Source organism: Amblyomma maculatum, chromosome 1 (assembly GCF_055883805.1).
Source record: "Amblyomma maculatum isolate TAMU_Amacu chromosome 1, ASM5588380v1, whole genome shotgun sequence".
Classification (NCBI taxonomy): domain Eukaryota; kingdom Metazoa; phylum Arthropoda; class Arachnida; order Ixodida; family Ixodidae; genus Amblyomma; species Amblyomma maculatum.
The window spans coordinates 104,785,391-104,810,964 of NC_139344.1; the positions used below are offsets into that span (position 1 = coordinate 104,785,391).

A 25,574-nucleotide genomic window follows, 5' to 3' on the forward strand; every position below is an offset into this window, starting at 1 on the left:
TTCAGTTCCGACCCCGCTGACAACGGAAACCAGCCCGGAACACAGGCGACCGCACTCCGGCCCGCTAACGTTGGCTTCGCACGGAAATTTTTTCCCGCGAGGTGGCTATTTTTAAATGCACTCAGAGCACGGGGCAGCGTCGGAGTCGCATGCGAGAATGGCGGCATCCGCATCGACGACGCGCGCTTCGAAACGTCGCAAATCTGGCGATTCCGCACTGTCTACGGCCGATTTTGTCGATTAGCCACGCAGCAGTGACTCGAAGATGCTGCGGTATCGTCCGAATTTAGTTCCGACCCCAGTGACGATGCAAAACAGCCCGGAACATCGGCGGCTACACTTTGTTGACCTGTTTTGCGTGCGTCTGGGACCATTCTTGACGTTTTTTTTTTGTTATTGTTATTCGTGTCATTCATATCATTCCCAGGTGTTTAACATAATTTCGGAACCATATCTTGCCTCCCGCAAAACAGGGAGGAGCCTTCTGCCCAAGAAGGGAACCGAGTAACCGTTTCAGCATGGCGCTCTGCAGTGGCCCTCGTTGATTGCTCAGTATGCAGCATGAACACTATTCAATACTGCGCTTTTATTTTTTCACAGGAAGTGGTCAATATAATGCTCTGCATTTTGTATATCTCGAAAAATTTTTTAAAATTTTGTTTTCATTTATAAGCGCATTTCGTCAAGTTTTGTTTAATTTTTTTTCTAAAATCTGGTGTTTGGGAAATTATATTTTGTGTTACAACCCGCAACTTTATATTCAAAGTTGTAAGCCTAAAAAGCGAATCTATTAAGCTTTCTTTGTGTGTATTGCATAAAATTTTAGACGTGATAGTTTTTACAGAAAAAAAAATCTGAAACCTACAGAAAACCGCCATTTTTCCCACGGTAGGGAAAGAGTTAAAACAATAATTAAGATATACGGGAGAAAGCATGATAGCAACTGCTACCCCCCCCCCCCCCCCTCCCGTTTAAAAGGGGACGCTCCGATGTTTCATCCATCCCTTCTGTAAAGCCCCTGGCTTTAACTTTTTGCAAGATGGATAGGGAGAGGAGGAAAACATGCGCAAAGTCGCTTCAGTGAGCAAAGGGTACAGTGCGAAGCTATACGCCGGACTTGGGCTCGGTGTTCGTATAGCTAAATGGGCCTTTGAGCGCGCCGGAGTCTGCGCTCTTCCACCAAAACGCAGCCACCTACTGTCGGGACCGAGCCCGAGTACTTTGGTACTTTAGGTCGGAATCGTGGATACCCACACTTCATTAGGTCAAGGTTACTTGAAGGTCAAATTTAGTGCCACGTGAAGACCGGCTCTACCTAGTGTAGGGAACATTTAGCTTCAATTGTAAATTGGTTTATAAGGAAAGGCGCAGTATCTGTCAAGGACACTTAATTGAAGGTGTGTGTGTGTGTGAACAACTTTTGTTTCCACCATAATGAAGGCCCCCTACTCCCCGCCCCCGGCACGCAGGCCTAGGGGACGGGGACCGGGATCTCCGCGATTAGAGGCAGGCAAAGAGGTCTTCGGGTCTTCGTTCCTTGCGACTTTTTCCGCCAGGCGGATGGCTTGCTTCTGAAGAGTCGGGTCCTCGCTCCGCAGAAGGGTTTCCCAGGCTTCTCTACTAAGTATTTTTGTCTTAGCCCCTGGAGAGCTAGCGCATTCCCAAATTACGTGGTTGAGGGTCCCTCTCTCTCCACATTGCTTACATTTATCCTCCTGTCGCTTATCTTTTTTTTAAGGAATTGAAGGTGAAAACCTCCATGACGCTGACTGCTCGAAAAGCTGTAGTAGTGAAGCCATTCACTTCAAAATGGCCTAACGTAGTTGGCGGTGGTCTGTGACAAGGTGACGTAGAGCCACGTGACACTAACGAGGGGCTGCCCCGGTGCAAGGTGTTCAGCGCCAGAGCAAGTTCCATGGAGCAAGGCTGGTCTCGTGATAGAGCGCGTGCTCCCCTTCGAGACCGGCCGTGCATGGAGATGCGCACTGCCTTTGACGGCCATCTTGGCATGGCGCTTACAGCGCGGACGCCCGGGAAGTGTCGTTGGAGTTCAGCTTTTCCCGACGCATTGTGCGAACCACAGCGGAGGCTGCTGCCGAAATCACGAAACGTTGCACCGCTTCTATAGCTTAGAGCACCGTGGCTAATCTTCATTTCCTTTGAACACTTTCAGGGTGGCTTTCTTTATAATCAGCCCCGCCATGGTGGTGCAGTGGTTAGGGCGCTCGACTACTGAACCCAAGGATGCGGGATCGAATCCCGACCGCTTTTCGATGTGTGCGTGCGATATGCCAGTCCACGTTAAAGAACCCCAGATGGTAGACATCTCCGGAGCCCTACAACATGGTGTCTCTCATAGCCCGAGTTGCTTTGGGACGTTAAACCAGTTAAACCCCATAAACCAAACAAAATCCTTACATTCACTTCTTATTCTGGTCTTGGTTCTACATTGTCCTGTTGTGTCTTCGCGCGAAAACTGCACATAAGGAAAACCTAGATGTAACGAAAAATCAGGGTCATTTTTCGATTTCGTTAAAACTGGGTTTAACTGTGTACCTTTACTTGACTTGGCAAAATATTCCTGTGCTGCTATTTACTGTTATTGTGATGCGTCATCCCCACGATGTCGACAATGTTCGGCTAAAATTGAAAATATCTACAGGGTGTCCAAGTTAATTTTTGCCAAGGGTTAAAAAATAAAGCATTTGGGATAGTCCAGGGAAACCAGTTTCATAGAGCTGCCAACCAAATACAAAAAAAAAAAAAAAAATCACGTGACTGGTGCATTCGCGCCCCACGAATGTGCCGCTCTCAATCGCAGTTTGAATGAACAAAATCAGCTGCGGCCGTGCCTCCATGACCCCGTCGCAGCGGCAGGCCGATGTCTTCGTTGATTTCTTCGCCCGCATCAGCCAGTCAGCACACGTGACGGTGCAAGTTAGTCAGCTCGCCGCGCTGCAACTCAATTTCGTTCAACAATTTTAAGCGCAACAGATACGACACACAGACAAGATAGGACAGGACTTGCGCTGTCCTGTGCTATCTTGTCTGTGTCGTATCTGCTGCGCTTAAAATTTTTGACAGCTATGCACCAACCTGCCCCGCTAAGTGTTTTACTCAATTTCGTTCACTCAAACGATGATTGAGAGCACCACAGTCGTGCAGCGTGAATGCGCTGGTCTCGTGATTTCTGTATTTCGCGGGCTTTCTTTAGAGCTTGGAATAAAATACACGTGATACTTTCTTCATCGGAAATAATTGAATGGGGTTTTCAGAAAGTGCTCTTGAATTTGCAAGTCACATTTATTGTCTAAACGAAGTTAGTAAGTTAAAAAGGTAACATAATTACTAATTGCAAAAAAAAAAAAATTGCCTGATACCCCAGACAGCTGGCTGCTATATGCACCATGGTTTCCTTGGCCTACCTAAAATGTTTTACTTTTCAACCATTGTCTAAAGTTAGCTTGGTCACACTGTATATGCACTTATATGCGACCAATTGTGGTACACCAGCCTACACAAGTGGCTTCAGGTTGTGCATTTATTATGCATTTAAGCATGGCACAAGGTTCAACAAACAAATCAAGTTGTAGATGACGGTAATCTTTTTCGTTCCTTTTGAACATTCTTCTTGCGTTTCTTCTCCAGGTACTTCTCTAGCTTGCCAGCTTTCTTCAGTTGCTTGAATCGTTCAGCCAGTTCAATTTTCCGTTTAGTTGCTGTGAAAAAATGCATTGCAAATATGTAAGTCCGACCATTACATCTTAAAATTGCAAGCAAATGCCTTAGTCCTGCAGAATTTGATGTCGCCAATTTTGTATCAATATTCACTACCATATTTACATGAACAACACACTGTATAACACTGTATCCGTCAAGTAGTACAGGGCAGCTTAGTTTTGACAAAATAGCTTTTACCTGCAGATCAACTGATCATTGCAGCTACCAAATACATTAAGCCTTTGGTTGTGCACCCTAAGTACATAAATGATCAAGCTCTTACCAGTCAATATTACATGAAATTGAGCAAGCTCTTCAATCAATGCAGACTGTACTGCACACATTTAAATCACACATAGTTAGCATATCTTCATGGCATCTAACATGGCAGATAACATAGGAGTTAGCATGGCAGCTAACAACTGAGCATAACTGATTATTGCATTTCACTCCTCACACATTAAATTATAAATCCTCAAAATTTGAGCTCATTCCGTGCAGTAGATAGATTTCAAAGTAATTTTTTATTATTAATATCGGAACCAGCTTTCTGGTCTGGCAACCACTGGCCGCTGACGTCACGAGATATCATCCTCATGTCGTCTGCTATTCGTGGTGTCGGCTGCACTCTTGCATGCATTCCGTAAATGGGGGTCACAGTTTTTTTTTTTTGTTTTGTTTTCAGCAAAACTATTTTATTAACATCTTTTTCTTTGAGAAGCCGTTACTATAATATGCGACCTTAGTGATCCTCAAACTTGTTTTGGGCTTCGTTTAGAGATTGCCGAGGAGGCCGAAATCAACAGGCTCATGCTGTATAATTTAGACATACAATCAGAAGCATATTATTATTATGTTATGAGAGTTAGCTTGTTTTAGCAACAAGTGCTCCCGCATATAGAAAGGCACTTGCCCAATGTTTCCTTCGGCTGTGTACATGCGCCGCGAAAGTGGGGAGGATTTAGCGTTATGTTCCTGATTTTGAGCTATTGCCGTCACTCTTTCGGCCCAAACACTAAGAGTAAATCTCAAACAAGCATACCTTAACGCAATAGTATACCTTGTGACATTAAAGGAGCAGACAAAACTTTTGAACGAAGCGTTACCTCTTGACTTGCTGTTATATGCGTGTGTTAGGCAGACTTAGTTTCAGCTGGTAAAGCATTTTTGCAAAACTATGTTCAGTCTGCCCACGGCCAGCGCATGAAAGAATGTGCCGCTGCCAAAAGTCCCGTCATTGCTAAACTCCACGTGATTCGATTGCTCTTCACTGCATGTTCGCACCGAACAAGAGCCTCCCATCCGTTGCCAGACCCGTCTCGCCTCCCCCGCAGCCGCGCGTGCAACTGCGACATACTGTCAAGCCTCACCTTGCATTTTTCTAGTGCTTCTCCAGCAAATGACTCGTGAGTGCTTCAACGTAAGCATGCACCATTTATTATTTAGTGTGTGAACCCTAAACTCCCGCAGGAATGCGCCGATTTGCAAATTACGACTGCGCCCCCAGGGTGTTTGTTTGCATAGCTTTTGCAATGACTGGATGTATGCTGCTCATTCGGATGGCATAAAATGCAAGCTGAGCTATCGATACCAAACTATCCAAGTCTTTTTGCACCAGTTGCACCTTTATTTTTTCACAAACTACAACTGCGCTGCAAGAAGCGCCATGGATGCTATGTCCTCTGCCTGCTCCGGGTATACACACAAGCGGCGCTGACAGCTGCCAGCTGCGCTCGCTAGGGAGGGTCACATATGGACTCCTCCCGCTCAATGTGCACTCGCTTTGTGATGTAAGCTGTCGTCAATTTGGGGTCGCTACTGCCAGAACTACACTCAATGGCCATATGCAACCGCTAAAGCTTGTAAATGCACGCTCCGTAATCGCCGAAACTCTAGACCCGAACCCCGCATACTCGCGCTAGGCCTACTCATCGCTGAACGAGCCGGCAGTTCGGTGCTAACATTTCTGGCCAAGGTCATTGCTGATGGCAAGGGGGAAAATATAAAGTGTAGCTTCTCGTTTTCTTTTTTCTAATACGGTTAAGCTACAGAAAAGTGCAGCTGGTCAGGCCGTTCATTCATCGGGTGTCAAGTTCTCGCTCGGTCTCCGATCCAACCAAAACAGATCCGACGACCTTCCGCTGATCTGTTCCGCCGGCATCGTGGGGCCGAAAGCCTCACACTACGGTGATAGGCGATCGCTGGCTGTGCTGGCATTGGTGCTGGCGTCGGTGCCAGTGTAATGCGAAAGATCAGTGCGTTGGTAAGCTAAGGAACCTATAACCGAGCAGCCCACTGATTGTGATCGTGCCTTATTGAAGAAAACATGCCTTACTCTATATCGCTTCCGTGTAGTAACATCTTCATCAAGCACTTCTGCATGAGGGACGACCACTATATCAATCGTCAAAAAAAAAAAAAAAAAAAAAAAAAGCCAGTCCATTTGATGCTGCAGCCCGCATTGCAGACGACCCTCCACTGCGCATCTCTGATGTCACAGGAGCATTTCAAAATGGCAGTCGCTCTCAATGGGAGGAGCGTCCCAATTTCGATTTCTATCAAGTTTTTTTGTAATATGCACCATGCGCTAGGCACTAAAACTTTGCGAGTAGAATTACAAAGGAATACATCAAACGCCCCTGTCATCGCCCCTTTAACGGTAGGGGGAAAACTGTAGTCAGTAGCTAAGTTGGCCAGATGAGCAATAAGTGTGAAAAAGTTTCATGTCGTTTTTGATTTCAGGCTACGATTTCAAGGTCAGGTTTCATGCAAAGATCAGCGAAATTGGTGAATGGGGACCTTAGTGATAGACTAATACTATAAAATTTTGAGACTGTTTAACACATGCTAACACTTTCCTGTTCACGGGAAAAGTGGTAGCTTTTGGGTGGTGCATATAATATATTTTGGCAGTTGCTAGAACATGCTTGGTACTTAAGTCTAAAGCATTAAACTTTAGAGCGGGAAATTCTCCTTCTTATGGTAATGGCCTCATCCAACATATTTACCTATGAGGCAAAGAAAAGAAATTTATAGCATTTTTTCTCTTTAAAAAGTTGCAAATTTTTATGAAGAAAAACTTCATAAAAATTTGAAACCTTCTTAAATAGAAAAAATGCTATAAATTTCATTTTTTTTTTCATACATGTGACACATAAGAGTTGAAGTATATATTTTCTGTAGTAAGGATCTGTGCATGATATCATTATATATCAACATGTTACGCACAAAATATCGAGTTAAGCGAAAAAATTCAACCCCTGGTGAAAATCGTGCCAGCAGCCAAAGCAATGCTGAAGGAGGGAGCGTAGCACAAGACATGACTATCTGTATGGCTATCGGCAAGTGACGGCTACTGAAAAACGTTGACATAATGCAGAGAAGAGCTGTGACCTTTTCAACATGCAGAATATCTTTAGCTCAGCGTGTGGCAGCTGCGAAACAATTCAGAAAATAGAAATATTGACGGATGCCTGTTGGCATTCTGGGTCGATTCAACGCTGTTTCACTGGCTGTGCTAAAATATGCTCCTATAATCACCTAAAAATTCGCCCTCAGATGAATAAGGCTCAGAATAAACACTGTTTCCACGGGGCAGCGGCGCGCGCCGCCGCCATGTTGTAAACATACATGCGTGTCAACTAACCCACCTCCAGTTTTTTTTTTTATCATCGTAAGCAGACTTTGATGTGAATAGTGTTAAAGAAGAAAGTGTTCAGAAAGCTTTAAAAGGGCAATGTGATAGCGGTGCGTTTTACTCCATTGTGCACAGAATGAAGATGAAGAAAATATGGCATGCGGTATACAGTGCAAAAGAGTAGCATTTAAACCTGTTGGGTCTGCAGTAACAGTTATGAACTTCTGTGCTCATTGCCTACGAGGAATTCCTGGATTCGAATCTGCTCCAACAGATTTTCTTCTTCTGGGAGGGTCACCCATGAAGCCATAAGATGGTTGGTTGGGTGAGACCAGTATTAACTTTTGTGTGAAAAAGAACTTTTTTTGTTCCTGATCTAGCGTACACATTGATTTCACAAGCTTGTTGCCACCAAGTCATGCCAATTTTGTTTGTGCTCTTTTCAGTTTTCACCTTGCTATAAAAGGAGAGTTCGCGCAATAAATTTCAGTTTCAGTAGCGTCTTGTTCATGTGTATTTCCGTGTTATGTCCTGTTCATTTTGCGCCATGATCTACTCTTATAATGTACCAACTAGGACAACTGTTGATTCTGAACTTCAGTATTAACTAGTGCTTTTGCACTAAAAAGCCTCCTGGATTTTCTGCACTTCCTTGAAAAGAAGCTGGGATTGCGATGTTTCTTCGGCGTCTGCCCCTCCCACTCCTTAACACCTATTCTTTCGTACAAGTTTGCCCCCACCTACGCCCATCTGGATCATGTTCTTAAGACCACACGGCATTTGTGATCTAGACCACCCTGGATACCTTTCTCATTCTACGATCAGCCACAAGTAAATGCAGAAGCTTCAGGTTACAATATAATATGGCAACAGTGTCCATGCTTACCCCAGGGACAGTCCCTTATATAGATATTGTAAAAAAAAATAAAACATCGACAAAACTATATTGCCCAAACTTCAACCCATTAATCAATGCAGTGTTGTAGTTTTCTCCTAGAAGAAACAATCTAAAAGATGCTATAAACAGCTCATTTAATGCTATTTGTAAGTTATTAAAGCTGAAAATTCTTGTGCCTATCAGGTTCGATACATATTGCCACCTGGTGTCCCTGATGTTCTTAGGTGGCGCTTGGAAGAAAGGACGCCGAAGTTGGCTCACGTGCTGTGCGCGGAACTTTGCCTGCTGGTTCAGCTTCATCCCGTCATTTTAGTCACGTGTAGCCCTGTTGTCCGTGACATATTTTGGTGCCGGCGCTAGGTTTCGATCCCAGTACATGTCCCGTACACCACTGCATGCCCAGGACTCAACTCCTGTGCCAGTCGACACCCCTGTGCACCGTACTAGCCGAAGGAATCAAGGCCTGTCCCCTGAGCACGGGCCGTTGGAGTTCAACACCGCAGCCGCCCCTCGACCGGCTATGCAAGCTCCAACTTACTACACCCTGCCAAATCCACGACTGCCTCAGCCCTTCCACGGCAGTCATAGCGAAGACGTCGAAGACTGGCTTATCCAATTTGAACCTCGTTTAATCAGTGGGACGACGCCGCCAAGCTTTGAAACGTCTTCTTCAGCCTGGAAGATGGCGCTCGTACTTGGTACGAGAACCGAGAAGACGCCCTAACATCATGGCGTGAGTTCTGCCGACGCATTCGTGAGACCTATACCAGCGCGGATCGGCGAGAACGTGCAGAAAGGACTCTACAGTCTCGTAAACAGATACCAAATGAGACTGTGACCATGTATGTGGAGGACACGACCCGGCTCTTCCGACGTTCTGACCCGGCCATGACCGAAGACAAAAAGGTGCGCCACCTTATGCACGGTAATAAAGAGCAACTGTTCGCTGGCCTCGTGCGTAATCCACCAAGGACAGTTGCCGGTTTCTTTCGGAAGCTGTCGCAATAGAGAGAGGATGCTCCAGCAGCGGTCTACCACTTACAACAGGCCGGTGGTTGTTGCTTCGGTTGTGGAGCCGTTTTTGGCCTTCGGGGCTACCCCAAACCTATGCGACATCATCCGCTCAGTTGTACGCGAAGAGCTCCAGACACTTTTCAGTGCTCCATAGCCGATGGTCGGCTCTGTAGCTAGCATTGTCCGCGAAGAGCTCCAAGCGTTGAAGCCTTCGGTAGCGTCCGCTGATCCACAACCTTTCCCCACGGAGTACTTGCGTCCAACTTATGCAGATATGGCGCGACGCCCTGCCCCTGCTTCGGTGCCATTACCGCCACCTGATCAAGGCTCACTGTATTCCGCATACACTGAGCCGAGTGATATTCCGCATACACTGAGCCGTTCGTCGACAACCGACGACCACCCCAGCGGAAGGCGGACCTGTAGCGCACCCCAAATCGCCAGTGCCCCTATCGAAACCTTGGGCTTCACGGATTTCCCAAGGACATGCGTCGCCCTCCAATAGGCCAAAGACCCCGAGAGATTGAAGACTACTTAGCACAGCAGCGCATGGCGCCAACTTCTCAGCGGCAGTCACGATCCACATTCCCACGCCGACCATCGCCGCAGCCCAGGTCATCCTGGATGGCGCAGCGACGGTCGCCAAGTCCCCACCGGGAAAACTAAAGACAGCGACCTCAGGGGGCGAGGCCGCTTGCAGTTGACGTGACGAAGACCCCCTGACAATGAGACCTGTGAGCGATCTGGATTTTACGGCACCGACGACAGTTCCTACGCATGAACATACTCTTGCTGGACATACCCGTGGTTCTCGACGGCCATAAGGTTAGCGCATTGGTGGACACTGGCGCGGATTTTTCGATTATAAGCGGGAAGCTAGCAGCGCTTCTTAAAAAAGTAACGACACCATGGTAGGGCATGCAGATTCGCACCGCTGGCGGACATGTCGTAACTCCTAGTGGCCTGTGCACGGCATGAGTTCAAATTCGCAGCTCCACGTTTATTGTAAGCTGCCTCATTATACCTGACTGCTCCCGTGACTTTATCCTTGGGGTTTATTTTCTCCGGGAGTATGGAGTTATTATCGATCTCCGTAAGCGCACAGTGATATTTTCAACCGAGAAAGCTGCTGATACTAACATCAAGAATCGCCAACACTGCGCCGCCCTTCGAATTTCCGCCGAGAGCGTTTCGATTCTGCCACGCGCCAGTGTTTTTGTGACTGTTACCTGCGACGAACTGCGTGACGGGCATGCGGTCACGGAAGGCAACCAGTCACTTTTGCTCACCCATGCCATCTGTACAAAGCGCAGCCTCATCCACCTCCGCGACGGCCGGTCTGAGCTCCTGGTGACTAACTTCACCAATGAACCCCGGAATCTTTTTCGTGCTGCTGCCATCGCGTTTGCTGACTCCTTAGCGGATGTTTCAGAATGTTTTAGGTTGGGGCTGTTAGCACTGTGCAGCTCCAACTTGACGGTCTTGATATTAGTCCGGATCTCTCGGACACACAGAATTGTGAGCTATGTGCCCTCCTACTAGAGTACAGCACTTGTTTTGCATCCTCATCGAAAGTACGGCAAACGCCTCTCGTGAAGCAACGTATCATTAATCCTGATGACGTCCGTCCTATCTGCCAGCAGCCGTACCGTATCTCTCAGACGGAACGTGAAGTGATTCAGACACAAGTTCAGGAGATGCTTTGTGATGGTGTCATACAACCATCCAACAGCCCGTGGTCATCCCCTGTCGTGTTGGTAAAGAAAAAAGATGGGACCCTTCGCTTCTGTGTCGATTATCAAAAGTTGAATACCATCACTAAAAACGACGTCTACCCGCTGCCCCGTATCGACGATTCGCTCTACAAGCTTCGTCGCGCCCAGTACTTCTCCTCCATTGACCTGAAGAGTGCGTACTGGCAGATTGCGGTCGATGAGCGGGATCGCGAAAAAACTGCTTTTGTCACCCCAGATAGACTGTACGAGTTCAAAGTGCTGCCTTTTGGCCTATGTTCAGCGCCGGCAACTTTTCAGCGCATGATGGACACCGTTCTCGCCGGCCTCAAATGGCAAATCTGCTTAGTCTATCTCGACGACATTGTTGTATTCTCTGAAACCTTTGAAGAACACCTCGAACGCCTGCGCGCAGTACTAGATGCCCTCCGGTCAGCTGACTTGACGCTCAAGCCCGAGAAGTGTCACTTTGGCTACAAAGAGTTGAAGTTTATTGGTCGCCTTGTGAGTGCCGCGGGCGTTAGGCCAGACCCCGACAAGACTTCTGCTGTCGAGAAATTTCCAGTTCCTGCAAACAAGAGAAGTTTGAAACGCTTCCTGGGTCTCTGCACGTACTACCGCCGCTTCATCGCCGATTTTTCCAAAGTTGTCGCCCCCCTGACTTGCCTCACGTGTGATGATACACAGTTCGTGTGGGGCGCTGAGCAACAAGAGGCTTTTGCGGAGCTGCGCAGCCGACTGCAAACAAGCCCTGTTCTTGCGCACTTTCATGAAGACGCTGACACCGAAGTCCATACTGACGCCAGCAATATCGGCCTTGGCGCTGTACTCGTTCAACACCAAGCTGGCGTCGAAAAGGTAATAGCGTATGCCAGCCGCACGCTCTCCTGCGCCAAGACAACCTACTCGACTACGGAAAAGGAATGCCTTGCGGTTGTGTGGGCAACCATGAAATTTAGGCCTTACCTCTATGGCCGCCAGTTTAAAGTGGTCACTGATCACCATTCCTGGTGCTGGCTGGCTAACCTCCGCGACCAATCGGGGCGCCTAGCACGATGGAGTATTCACCTCCAAGAATTTGAGTACACCATTGTGTATAAATCTCTCCAGAAGCACGAAAATGCTGACGTGCTGTCACGCGCACCCGTCGGTTTAGTCGATGAGAGCTCGGACGACGAGAGCGGTTTTCTTGGACTGGTGAGTGCTTCAGACATAATGACCCGACAGCGAGCTGACCTGGACCTTCGACCTGTCATTGACCACCTGCAGGGTCGCGCTGCTGATATCCCTCGGCAGTTTGCTCGGAACCTGTCTGCTTTCTGTGTCCGGAATGACGTTCTATTCAAACAGAACTCCAGCACTGTTGACCGAGCGTACCTCCTCGTAGTGCCAGCCGACCTCCGTGCCGATATCCTTTTTGCTTGCCATGATGAGCCCACCTCTGGCCACTTGGGCTTTGCACGCACACTCGCCAGAGTTCGTCAAGCCTATTATTGGCCTAAACTTGTTCATCGCTACGTCAGAGGCTGTTGTGAGTGCCAACGTCGAAAGGCGCCGCTTCTGAAGCCAGCGGGTTTGCTCCAACCTATTGCGCCTCCCCGAACACCGTTTGACCAAATCGGCATCAACCTTCTGGGCCCATTTCCGCTGACATCGGTCGGTAACAAATGGATTATAGTTGCGACCGACTATCTCACACGGTATGCTGAAACCAAGGCGGTGAAGCGTGGCACGTCATCTGAGATCGCCTAGTTTTTTATGCAGCAAATCGTGTTGCGCCATGGCGCGCCGTCCCAAGTAATCACCGATCGAGGCACGGCATTTACGGCACAACTTATGCATGACGTATTTGAGCTGAGTCACACGAGCCATCGCAAAACCACTGCTTATCACCCACAGGCGAATGGCCTCACGGAGAGACTCAATAAAACGATCGCAGACATGATTGCAATGTAAATTGGCTCTCAGCACAAGACCTGGGACGAGATTCTCTCGTACATCACATATGCCTACAACACTGCCATCCAAGAGACGACCCGTTTTACGCGATTTCGCCTGCTCTATGGAGGCGACGTTCAGACGATGTTAGATGCCATGCTTCCGTGCTGCACGGATAATCCTCTCATCTCTGACGCTGAACAGTTTGCTCAACCCGCCAAGGAAGCACGTCAACTTGCCTGCATCCACATTTAGCAACAGCAGGGAAAGGATACACGTCGCTACAACCTCCGTCATCGACACGTCACATACCAACCAGGAGAGCAAGTTTGGGTGTGGACACCGATGCGCCGGCCCGGCTTGTCTGAAAAACTGATGTCGTGTTACTTTGGACCTTACAAGGTTCTGTGCCGTGTCATAGAAGTGACACACGAAGTCCTTCCAGCGGGTACTGTGAAGACCTCGCGTCGGCAACCACGCTCCGAGGTGGTGCGCGTTGTCCGCATGAAACCGTATTTCACGCGGTAATGAGCAGTCTACTATGCACTCGTTTAGTTGTGTAGGGCACCGCCTCTGTTTTATATTCGGTTTCTGTACTGACTTGCATCGCCCATCGCTCGCGCCCAGTCTGTGCTTTCCGTTTTTTTTTTTTTAGGAGGGGGAGTAATGCCACCTGGTGTCCCTGATGTTCTTAGGTGGCGCCTGGAAAAAAGGACGCCGAAGTTGGCTGGTGTGCTGTGCACGGAACTTTGCCTGCTGGTTCAGCTTCGTCCCGTCGTTTGTCACGTCTAGCCCTGTTGTCCGTGAAAATATTGTCACAATATAGTGACAATTGTCGCAGTTCCTTTTCACTTTTTGAAAGAGATATAAAGAATATCTGAATATTAAATATAAAGTGTAAATGGAGGTTACAAATTATTTACAAATATATCATCGGCCAGGTAAGAAATTTCCACGTTTCTAGTGCCATTTAAATGGCTGATGTGCATGCATACTCAAAACGCCAATGATAAGCATGCAGCTGGCAACAGCCTTTCCTTGACTTTTTTCTTAGAAGACATAACACTGAGTCCTTGCTGTACAGAATGCACATGGCTGTACGCATAAATACTTGTGCCTTTATTTTTTTCTTCCGGAAGACTAATATGTATTGGTTGACTGGAAAACACTAGAAAGCGTTACAAGGAAGGCAGTAAGTAACATGAGAATTTGCGATGAAGAGCGAACTCGGGTCTTAAAGCAATTTTTTTTATTTGCTGGTAGATTTTGATGAAAGCTGCACCATTTATGCATTTCTTTGTGCTGATATCAAGTATGCACATAGATTTTCTATAGATCATCTGGTTTTTAGGTTAATGAGCAATTTGTTTTTTGTTTGGAGGTGAGCTAACTAAAACTACAACAATTACAAAAAAAATTATTAAAATAATCTAAAACACACAGAGAGTGCAAAAAACAGGCCTGGATTTCCTGGTGCAATTTTAGCCAGAGTTAAAGCTTGTCAAAGTTTAGAAACTAAAAAGCCATGGGCATGTTCAGGAAATTAAGTAATTTTTGAAAACTTTTCCTATAAACTACCACAAATGCTTTAATATTTTTGCCCTCTACATGAGTTTACAATTGTGGTGCAAGAATTATAATGATAGTAGAAGTAGAACCACAGATATCGCACCCCCTAACATGCATCCTCCTCAATAATTTGGTTTTGAGAAAAGCGACAAAAAAAAAAAATTTTACTCACTGAAGAGATTAAAAAAACAGCCAAAGGCAATGAGCATGCCTTAGAAGAATAGTATGGGTTCATGAAGGCTTGGTGTTTTTATCTCACGTCCTTCTTCAGCATACTTGAAAATGCAAGTTTCTTGCTAGACATCTGACCCCGTTGCATGTCCTCTTTTGTCATCTTGAGGACTGCTTTTGGCACATTTATGCTTAGCTCACCTCTGATAGCTGCTGCTGCATGTTGGTTCCCAGTATTAAAGCGCAGTATAGCGTCGGCAACAGCTGTTTCAACAGCAAAGTGTGAAGAGTGTCGCAATTTGGGCACCAGACCCCAAACTACGGAGTAAAAAACTTCCACGGAGTGCTGGGTTTTTCCCCGAAAGTAGTGCTCAAGTAATTTCCTTTCGGAAAGCCGTTCATAGGCTGGTAGCAAAGCCTTGGTGACATCCTTTGGCAAGTTATACTCGTGCTTGGGGGCTGGCTCTTCGTTTACACTTGCAGCATTGTGCCGACAGTCATTTGGGCATAGCGAATGGTTAGGCTCTTCATCAGTCGACATAATGTGGCAATACGCAGCTATTACAGCCCTCCTCATGGCATCCACATCACTTTCATGAGATTTGAGAGCCCAGCCATAGTACATGCTTTGCTTTGTGATCAGATCAGCTGTAAGGCTCTACCAGCTGGGCTGGGGGTACCAACTGAGTGGTGTTGGTTGACCTGGAAAGGCGGTGGTCCTGGGTTCAATCCATGGATCGGGACGAATTTTTCTTTAACTAAGAAGTTTCTGAGAGTAATAGTAAAAATTAGGACACTTAAATGGGCACTCCGCTGGCTTTTTCATCATATTGAATAACTGACTGCAATGCATTCCTCGGTGTGTCCTGACTCCGAGACAAAAAAAAAACATTTTTTTTTCGAAATCTTTCCTTTGTAGCCATACAGCTGCACTTGGGTGGATGTCAACGAGTAATTACCCCCTTATTACAAATCTTCTCCACCTTGGGGGATTCCCCTAAATATCCGACCAGCACCACATCCACTTCCAGTTATTGATCAATTCGCTCTTGCCCTACTATCTGCTCTGCTGACAGTCCTGGGCTCGATCCACGGATCAGGACGAATTTTTCTTTAACTATGAAGTTTCTGAGAAAGCTGTATAGATTTGCTTTGTATCCATATGGCAGTGCTTGGGTGGATGTCAACAACTAATTACTCCCTTATTACAAATCTCCTCCACCTTGGGGGATTCCCCTAAATATTCGACCAACACCACTCCCACTTCGAGTTATTGACCCATTCGCTCTCGCCCTACTACCTCCTCTTTGTGCTGAGCAGATAGCAGGGCGAGCAGAGCTAACCGTTGCTCTACCAACTGAGCGACGGTTAGCTCAGTTGGTAGAGCGATTGCCCCAGAAGGGCGGTGGCCCCAGGTTCGATCCCCCGGATCAGTATGAATTTTTCTTTAACCACGAAGTTTCTGGGAAAATTGCATAGCTTTGCTTTGTAGTCATATGGCTGCACTTGGGTGGATCTCAACAAGTAATTACATTCTTATTACAAATCTTCCTCACCTTGGGGGATTCCCCTAAAAAGTAGAGTTCTTTAAAAAGCTGAGCCACTTTGCGCACGCTCTGCTTCATAGTGGTCTCGGCCACTCGTGTGGCTGCGGGTTTCAGCGTGTTTTTAAGATGGCTCAAACATTTTTTTGTGCACGCCACAGCCAGACAACCCCATGGTGGCAAATATGTTGTTCATGACCGTTCGGCCATTGCCAGTCGAGAGCTCCCCCCCCCCATTGCCGTTCAACGAAAATATTAATCTTGAAGGGGTTGCATCACTTTTGGACCTCCACCCGATATGAGCTCCGTTCTGATGAGACTTCACCGTAGTTCTCAAATATCAAGGCTAACTCTTGTCATCTAGTCACGCTGCTGCACGTTAACAAAATGGAACCAAGCCACACGTTACAGGTCACAGCACTGAGAATAGCGTTCACTGTGCCGATATTCACAACATACCACGCTGCTTACACGACTGACATTTCCGTGCTACTTTGCTGAAAATACTGGATTTTCCTTTCTGTGGCGGAAGTCGTGTCCCGCTTTTCAAGCGCAGCTTTTTTGAGGGCATTCACTTTCTCCATTTTGTTCGCTCTCACGAAAGCTGTCAATTCTTAGGCGGCCGGATTCATCACGAAGAGACGCCCTGTCGACATAAACCTGCAATCCATTTCCGAATCTATGCCACTTTCCCAGCCTGTTAACTATGCTGAAGAATGCCGTCAGTTGTCATGTGCACTGACTACAGAGACACAACACCGACAGCAAATCAATTGCAGAAGCTCAATTACAGCGCCCTCCTACACACCAGACTCCCTAGCTTGGACCTGGGTCCCCTCCCCCACCCCCGGCCTGTCATCCAAACTTCTTTCCTGGTATAACGGTACCTCCCGCATCATACAGCAGAACACGCCCGTCAATTACCTCATCGAACAGCTGTGTCTGTGGGATCTGTGTCGTCAAAGCCGCGAAATCATCCCTGTTGACCGTCTGAAGACGACCCCAACGTTATGCATTCGCCTTGAGTCGCCAGGATGGCGCCTTCTTCGACGGACAGTGATTGTAGTAGTGCAGCCTAAGGCAGACCTCATGCAAGAATCCGAAAAAAAGGAAGAGGACGTCTGTTCCTAGTGCATGAGAACTGGCTGCTGGACCTCAACACCCTCAATTGCTGTACCTAACTTTCCTTGTCGGTGCATTCTCATGTGACACAGGAACTGTCCAAATCCCTTAGAATATTGAACATTCGATTTTGGGGTCGAATTTCGATCCCAAAGAGCCGGGTCCCCCGTTAAAGGGACACTGAAAAGGTGTCTACCAAGGGTAAAGAAAGGTGATGTTATCGACATGTATTGAACTGCCTATCACCCCTCTGCAAAAGTTTCTCTATATTCGGACAGAATTCAAAAACTGAGCGGAAAACACCCATCAAAGAAGGCCCTCCATCCAACGGCGTCAACTGCGATTGTAGTGGCTAATCTCTCGGGCAGTTAAGCAGAAAAGGGAAGGAGGTTACCATGCCATGAAGTGCAATGTTCAGAGTACGGTTGCGGCGGTATGAAGGGGGGAGTTGGAGAGACGGTCGGTAGAGACCATTCTTCATGGAACGGGGACAAAATCCCATCACTCTCTCTTTTGTGCCGGGCCTTCTCGGCAGAGCCACAGGATGTTGTCCTCGCATATAATTCACTACAATTTCACACTGCATGGTTAACCACCACCTCATGGGAACCGATCGACGTCATTGGATGGAGGGCCTCCTTTGATGGGTATTTGCCAATTCGTTCCCGAGTTGTATCTGACTATAGCATATGTAGCACCAGAGATAATGGTAACTAAAAAAATATAGGGCTCACCTTAAGTTTTCTTAAACCTTTCGCTGTCATGGGCGTACCATACGTTGTCGCGCTTCCCTCCCACAGTGTCACTGACATACTGGTAGGCTCTCTATCATGCACTCAAAACTTCGCGCCTGAGTGCAAAGCTGGCGCACTTGGATTGACTGCGCCATCTGTCAAATCTTTCTACAAGTTCGTATTTTCCCCCTGTGCTGTGTTAGTACGTATATTGAAGAGTACGGAGCGACCGTGCACCACCCCCTCCCTCCCCCTTTCTTTGCTGGGGGGCGTGTCGCTTCACACATGCTACTCTCGCTCTGAGCGATCATGTGGCTCACGTGCGTGCGGCTACGGGTTCAAGGGTTGTTCTGCCATCTACTGCAGGTTTGAAAGTTTTTACAGTAAAACCTCGTTAATCCGGATCGCAAGGAACCAGCAAGAATGCCCGAGTTAACCAAATTCCGGATTATCGAATTTACCATGAAAACAACAAAAAATGTATTGACCATACACATGCCTTTATTTCCTGAAAAATTGCGTTTTTTGTTTCTTCATCGGAATTTGTGCGATAACAATTTTTTTCCGTCCCAGCAAGTTGTGGTGCGCATGCTCATTGTCACGTGATCTGACGCGAAATTTCCCCAGTACAGCGAGAGCCTCGGCGGCCTGTTGCATAGTGCAACATCGCAGCAGCGGCAGCTCATGACTTTCATCGCCGGAACGATTTTCATCTTCATCGAGACCTTCCGATAATATATCGTCATCGGTCAGCATGCCAGCGGCGCCAACATCGTCGTCGCTTCACAGGAGTGGCGGTCGCCATCGCTGTGGAGCGCAACGACAGTGGCAACAGGCCCCAAACACAGTTGAACAAAGCAACGGGCACTTATTTTCATGATTTGCACGCTTTCACCGCTGCATCGTAAACAATTGGGACAAAGAAATCAGGCGTGCAGTCAGCACAGCCATCGCAGCCACAGAACAGCAGTGGCAGTTATTTTACAGCAAAATATAAAGTATCGCCGCCCTGACGATGATGATGATATGGCTTCTCCCTCTGAAGCACGTGGTCACCGGCGCCACCTAGCCACTGCTCACATGATCCACTATTATCATAGCCACATTTTGTGCCCTTCAGCCTTTTCGTTTTTGCTGAGCCGCGCAGACCGACCTGCCTCGCGTAGGTTTCCCGTTGCCCACCTGCTGTGGACCATGTGTCCATGCTGTATTGCATGGTAACACAGGAAAGTCGGTAGCCTTCATCCTCAGAGTTCTCTGAGTTAACTGATGTGCGGGTAAATGGCAGCGCCTGCTGGCAGCGCCTGCTGACTATACACAGTCTTGCCAAGACCGCACAGCGAGTCCGAGTTAACCGAATTTCCGAGTTGCTAAGATTCGAATAAATGAGGTTTTACTGTATTTTTATTCTGTTGGCGCATCCACTACGGCACATCAAATTCAGGGGCGCATGCCGTTGCCTCTCAATAGATCTACACGACTTGATCGCTGCTTTCACTTCCTCGCCGCGCCCACGCTTGTGGCTAGCAGCAGCAAATGAGGTTGTTTTAGCCTCTTTCAATCTCTCTCTATTATCTTGATTTTACAATGTGCCATTTCTCTCCGTTGCGTGGGCCACTGAAAGTGTGTCCTCCATGAGCGCATTATTTCCGGGACCTTCGACTGCGGACTAGAATGATAGCTCTTCTGATTATGAATACGAACCGAGCTCGGATTCAGACTCTCAAGAAGTATCAAGCAGCGTTTTTTTTCTCATGTTATCCTCATTTATAGTCGGGCTGATGATGATGATGTTTATTAACAACACCTGCAGAACACTGAAATGTGCCTATTCCATTGACTATATTATTTGTATAGCAATCATGGTCGAATATAAATCGCTATGCTCGTTACCAGATATGCTGGTTCCCTGAAACCAAGCCAACTGTGGGGGTGCGTCATGGCCAGAAACACCAGACAGCGAAAGGGTTAAGAACAGAATGGCATGGCAAAAGCCACTTTACAGGATTGTTTTTTTTTTTTTTGAAAAAGAAATTGAAATTTATTTCCAGTAATACAGTAAAAGCTCGTTAATTTGGACTTCTAGGGACCGTAAGACATGTCCGAATTATCGAGAGAACAAAAAAAAAAAAAAACCATGCACGATTTTATCTCAACATACCTTTATTACTTACAGTAATCACGGATGCTTGTCTGCTTTCCCGCAGAAACCCACGTGGATACTATTTTCCTCAGTCCTTCCAGGGGCTCAGCAGCGCGCATGCCATCTGCAGTGCCCCAACAAAATTCCTCTAACACAACAAGGGCCTCTGCTGCTTCCTTCACAGTGCGAGGGGGCCGAGGCTGCTCTTCTCGTAGCCCCTCTTCCTCCTCCGAATCTTCGCCGTGCAGTACGTCCCGGACAATTTCTTCCTCAGTTAGAGAGCTGGCTGTAGCAACGCCGTCATCAATGCTGATGTAATCGGCGAGTGTCACCGCATCCGGCAGCACACCTCCGAAATCCGGGCAGTCATCTGCATTGTCGTCAGGCGACACTTCTGCCACTGTGTCATTGCAGGGCTCAGGCAAAACGAAGCCACTGTGTCGAAAACAGTTAGCGATGACGTGCGCAGGCGTGTTCTTCCAAACGTAGGCAAGAATGTTGACCGCGCTCAGAAGATCCACGTCGTACTGCTTACCGACTTCATTGCACAGTAGCATGCGTTCCAGCACGCGCCTGCGGTATTTAGTCTTCACATACTGTATTATTCCTTGGTCCATCGGTTGGAGGGCCGATGTAGTGTTGGGCGGCAAAAAAACAATTTCAATGTTGTTCAGTCCGGTGGCACTGTTATGTGCACTACAGTTGTCAAGGACAATTAACACCTTGCGGTTCTTCGTGGAAAACCGTCGGTCTAACTTTTGTATCCAGCCGCGAAAAATTTCTGATGTCATCCAGGCCTTTTTATTAGCCCGGTACTCCCCCGGAAGAGCAGGCACGTTCTTAAAGCACCGTGGCTTTTGTGCCTTTCCAATGACGACAAGCGGCAAGCGCTCTGTCCCTGTCCCTGTCAAAGAACGGCGACTCGTTCTTTACTCCTTTTTCCTCCGACGCAGGGATCTCCTTTCATTGTCACAGTCTTGTCAGGCAATGCCTTAAAGAAAAGTGCTACTTCATCAACATTAAAAATGTCATTTGGATCATATGCTGCGATATGTTCCAGCAGCTGAGCGTTCTTCCAGTTGTCGGCAACATCTTCGTTGACGGCACCTCTTTCGCCGCACACAGTCTTGAAAACGAGACCATGTCTGTCTCTAAAGCGCACACACCACCCTTCTGACGCTTTGAATCCATCGATATGCATCATCAGTGCAAACCTCTCGGCCTGCGCCATGATGAGGGGTCCACTCAATGGGAGGTTTGCATCACGCGAATTGACCACCCGCCGAAGCAAGGCTTCTTCCAACTCCGGATGAGCTGCTGTTCGCAGACGCTTTCTTGACGCTTGGAACTTCTCGCTTTCGAACGCCTGAAGAATCTGTTCATTTTTTACATATGTGCTTAATATTCCTTTTAACGTCATATTTTTTCATTGCTTTTTGTCTCTGTTCTTCATTTTTTACATATGTGCTTAAAGTACTCCTTTTAACGTCATATTTTTCATTGCTTCTTGTCGGGAGAGCCCGTTCTTAAGGGCCCGCAAAATTTCCACTTTGGTAGCCAAGTCCTTGGCCTCGTAGCTCTTCGGCCGTTTCGCCGGTGTTGCCATCGGGGGCGAGTGTGTGATACCAGCGCACAACAGAGAAACAATGAGCCGCACTAAAGCGAGCAGTCTTCAATACAACAGCGTAGCGCACCGACAGCAGCAAAACGACAAAATGGCACCGCCAGTAACGTCGACTCGTGAAAAAACAAGAAAAAGCACCCATCCAGCCACAAGTCAGGCCAAGTTGATTAATTGATGTCCATGGCGATGCTGCTTTTGGGTATTGCTATTGCGCCGCGTTCGTCTTATTTTCGTTTTCGAGCCTCGGTAGCTGCCCGAAGTTGTCCGCATTATCCGTTGTGCGGTGAAATCCGTCCGAATAACGAGAGTTTCCCATAGACTCCTATACATAATTCTGGGGACCAGGCGCGAAGGTCGAATTATCCGATTTTCCAAATTAACGGGAGTCGAATTAACGAGCTTTTACTGTATACAGAAAATGGGCCTCCGGGCGAAAACCTACGATAGCTTGAGAGATGCACGAGGCCCAGTAATGGCATTGTTTTCACTAGCTGCATCGTCGCTGTCATTCCTACTAGCATCATCATCATTAACTAAATGTGCCGTCATTGTCATCGCTACTTATCATTATCCTTGTCGCTGACTGCCTGGTCGTTGTCATCGCTACTATTGCCCTCACTCTAGACAAGGAGAATTACAATCAGTTTCTCACAAGCCCGGCTTAGGTGAGTGGTTTGCACGCTCGACTAGGGATCAGAGGGGTAGTGGTTCGATTCCGGGTGAAGGCAGATTCTTTCTCTAAACTGTCAGTTCCAGGCATTTTCACATCCCACGAGCTTAGAAACGTTTTCGCGTTAAAACAGCCACCATGTTTAATCTACCAACTCAAATTGACCCAAGCGTGAAAAACAGAAACAGGAACAATACTGCCCTCTGCCAATGAATGCATCACCAAGCCAATCTGGTTCAGTTGTGTACTTTTTTTTTTCTCACTTGCTTTCTTGTCACAGCTTAACACTAGATGAGGGGAAAGGAGCAAGACACACTGCGATTTCCTGCCTGGCATGCACCCTGCTTTCTTCACTGTTCTTTTACTCCTTTTCACTTTCTATCTGCACAAAACAGTGATAGTGACCCAGTTGGCACCAGTCACCAGGAATGTACTTGTAGAAGAGGCAAAACGAAAGCTGGAACATGTTCCGGCATTTGTGTTCTCTCTTCTACATCTCCCACATGGTTCGCAGCATAACTGCTGGGAAGTGCTGCAGTTTTGCATTCAAAGGCCTGATGTGAAACATAAGGATTATAAATTTACTGCTATAATACTGTCTTATAAACTATAACTTACTTTTGTTTAGATATATAGGTTTGCTTTCCTTGTGGCTGGCAAGGAACTGATGGTACTGTTCATCCAGGTTAGCCTTCACTTGCTTCATCTTTTCAGTTGCTTGCTGGTTTTCCTGAAAGTAAGTATGTAAGCAAGGCATAAATGGAGACTGGAGACATCAGTGATGCAACAGACAATTTCGCCATTTTACTCAAGTGTTGACTTATTAAAGCATTGTAGTTAAACCAGAAAATGAAAAACTAGTGTTCCATGACAAACATACACTGAGCTGCTGTCTTCAACTTTTCGTTTATGTTAAATAACCTTAACGGTCACATATTAAATGTTACTGCTTCTGATCCAGTTAAACACAGAGGCATGTGTTATGTTGGAATACTTTCCTAGACTTCCATATTATTAGTGATGGGTACTTCAGCTTTTAAGCTTTCCTTGTATAACCTTGCCTTGCTTTTTGCTCCATCAAAAGGTGGCTGCTTCAGCTGGAATTTGATCCCCCGTCATGGGTTCAACAGTTGCGTACCCAAACCACTGAGCCACCATGGTCGATGCATGCATGCCCACACAATGGTGCCAATGGCTTATTTTTCAATGTCTATAGATTGTGTCTTGCACACACAATACAAACCATTTTTTGCAGAAGTTTTTGCAGTGCTGTGCGCCTTTCTGGATCTTTCTCGTGCCGTACCATGGCTGACAGCTCATCTCGTTCTTTGGCTCGTATATCATTTATAAAGGAATAACTTTCCTTGAAAGCCTTCTCATCAAATTCCCCCATCTTAGCACTAAACCGTGGGTCTTGATGAACCTGAAGAAAAAAAAAAAAAAAGAACACAAAATATAAGGCCCAGTTATGCCAACCTTTCTAGCAATACCCTGTTCCTAAATGTAGGCGACACAGTGAAATAACAACCACATTATCTCAAAACTAAGAGCAGCTCATTCACCACATTATTACAACCTTCTTCTCATTAATGTAAGAGAAAAAAAAGTATAAAAGTGAACTTTAAATATCCCAATTTTATACTACCTGAAATGTGGATTTAATAGTTTGGTCGAGCGTCTAGCGCTGCCAGTAGTTTGGGCACAGCAGGATCGAATTTCCATCCGCCAGGCACAGCTTCAGTACGAGAGATGGGCACCTGAGACAGGCGATGGTGATGGTGATGCCGCAGCATTGTCTGTTCTTCATCTAATTTACATTTCTCCCGCGTGAAAAAGTCGCCATCCTGGCGACTCATGGGGAAGAGACGACCAGAGGGTTGTAATACGGCTTGAGGCGGTCAACATGGACAATCTCGTGGCCGTGACGACGGTGGTCGGAAGAAGGGGTGACTGGCTCGGTGACGTAGTTTACAGGGGATGTGCGTTCCAAGACGCAATAAGGCCCGTGGTATTTGGATTCTAGTTTGCTGATGGCAGGAACGCATAGCCAAACGAAGCTGTCGGCCAGGAACGTCGGAGCAGGGGTATCGCTATCATGCTGATCTTTAGAGATAGCCTTGATAGTTGGAGGTAAATGTGCGAGCTAGCTGACGGCATTCCTCGGCTTTCTGTACAATATCTGACAAAGCACTACACTCAGAGTTGTTGTTTGGGTGGAAGTGTCGTACGCAAGCATTACGAATGGCAGTACCTGGTCCCAGTTGGAGCTCCCAGATTCAGATGTAACATACACTGCGAGCATGTCCCCAAGCGTGCGGTTGAAGCGCTCCGTGAGGCCGTTTGTTTGCGGGTGGTACACGGTTGTAGCCCGATGTATCGATTTGCAAGACGACAGGAGCTCTTGGACTACTTCAGAAAGAAAGACCCGACCTCTATCACTCAGTGCTCACGAGGAGCGCCGTGTCGAATGAAGTGGTGCAGAAGAAAATGGGCTACCTCTCGGGCTGTCACTGCGGGAAGTGCAGCAGTGTCCGCGTAACAGGTCAGGTGGTCGACGGCGACGATGACCCATCGATTACCTGCGGCACTGTATGGTAGCGGACCATAAAGGTAGATTCCCACGCGATCAAACGGGCGAGCTGGGCACGGTAAAGGCTGGAGAGGGCCAGCGGGGTGGCGAGAAATCTTGCGCTGTTGACAGGTGGTACAAGAGCAGATGTAGCGACATACGAAATTGTACATTCCCCGCCAGTAGTACCTCTGACGAATTCGATCATAGGTTTTCAGGACGCCGGCATGAACGCCTTGAGGGTCAGTATGATGGTGGGCACAAACCTCGGAGCGGAGGTGGCGTGGAATGACAAGCCATTTCCTGCCGTCTGAGTTGTAGTTCCTTCAGTAGAGGAGGCCATCCCAAATGGTGAAATGGAGACCTGTCGACGGAGTGCTCGAGGATGCGTAGCCATGGAAGTAGTGCCAAGGATATCTAGCAGGTTAGAAACCCAAGGATCTTGTCGTTGCTCGAAAGGCATATCGAGTGCTGTCAAGGATGATGGA

The 25,574-nt window shown here is 47.2% G+C and overlaps 1 protein-coding gene across 2 annotated transcripts in view; it reads right to left on the reverse strand.

Annotated features, from left to right (window-relative positions):
* Nucleotides 1-3,527: 3,527 nt before the first annotated feature.
* LOC146203410 (ribosomal RNA processing protein 36 homolog) overlaps nucleotides 3,528-25,574 on the reverse strand; it is a 56,243-nt gene continuing 34,196 nt past the window's right edge. For both annotated transcript variants that reach the window (XM_084588747.1, XM_084588748.1), the window contains 3 exons: nucleotides 23,761-23,940; nucleotides 23,136-23,247; nucleotides 3,528-3,719 (listed from right to left, as the gene is read on the reverse strand). In XM_084588747.1, coding sequence (XP_084444873.1) covers nucleotides 3,583-3,719; nucleotides 23,136-23,247; nucleotides 23,761-23,940 — 429 coding nt within the window. In that variant the 3' untranslated portion in view covers nucleotides 3,528-3,582. The remainder of the gene's footprint in view (nucleotides 3,720-23,135; nucleotides 23,248-23,760; nucleotides 23,941-25,574) is intronic.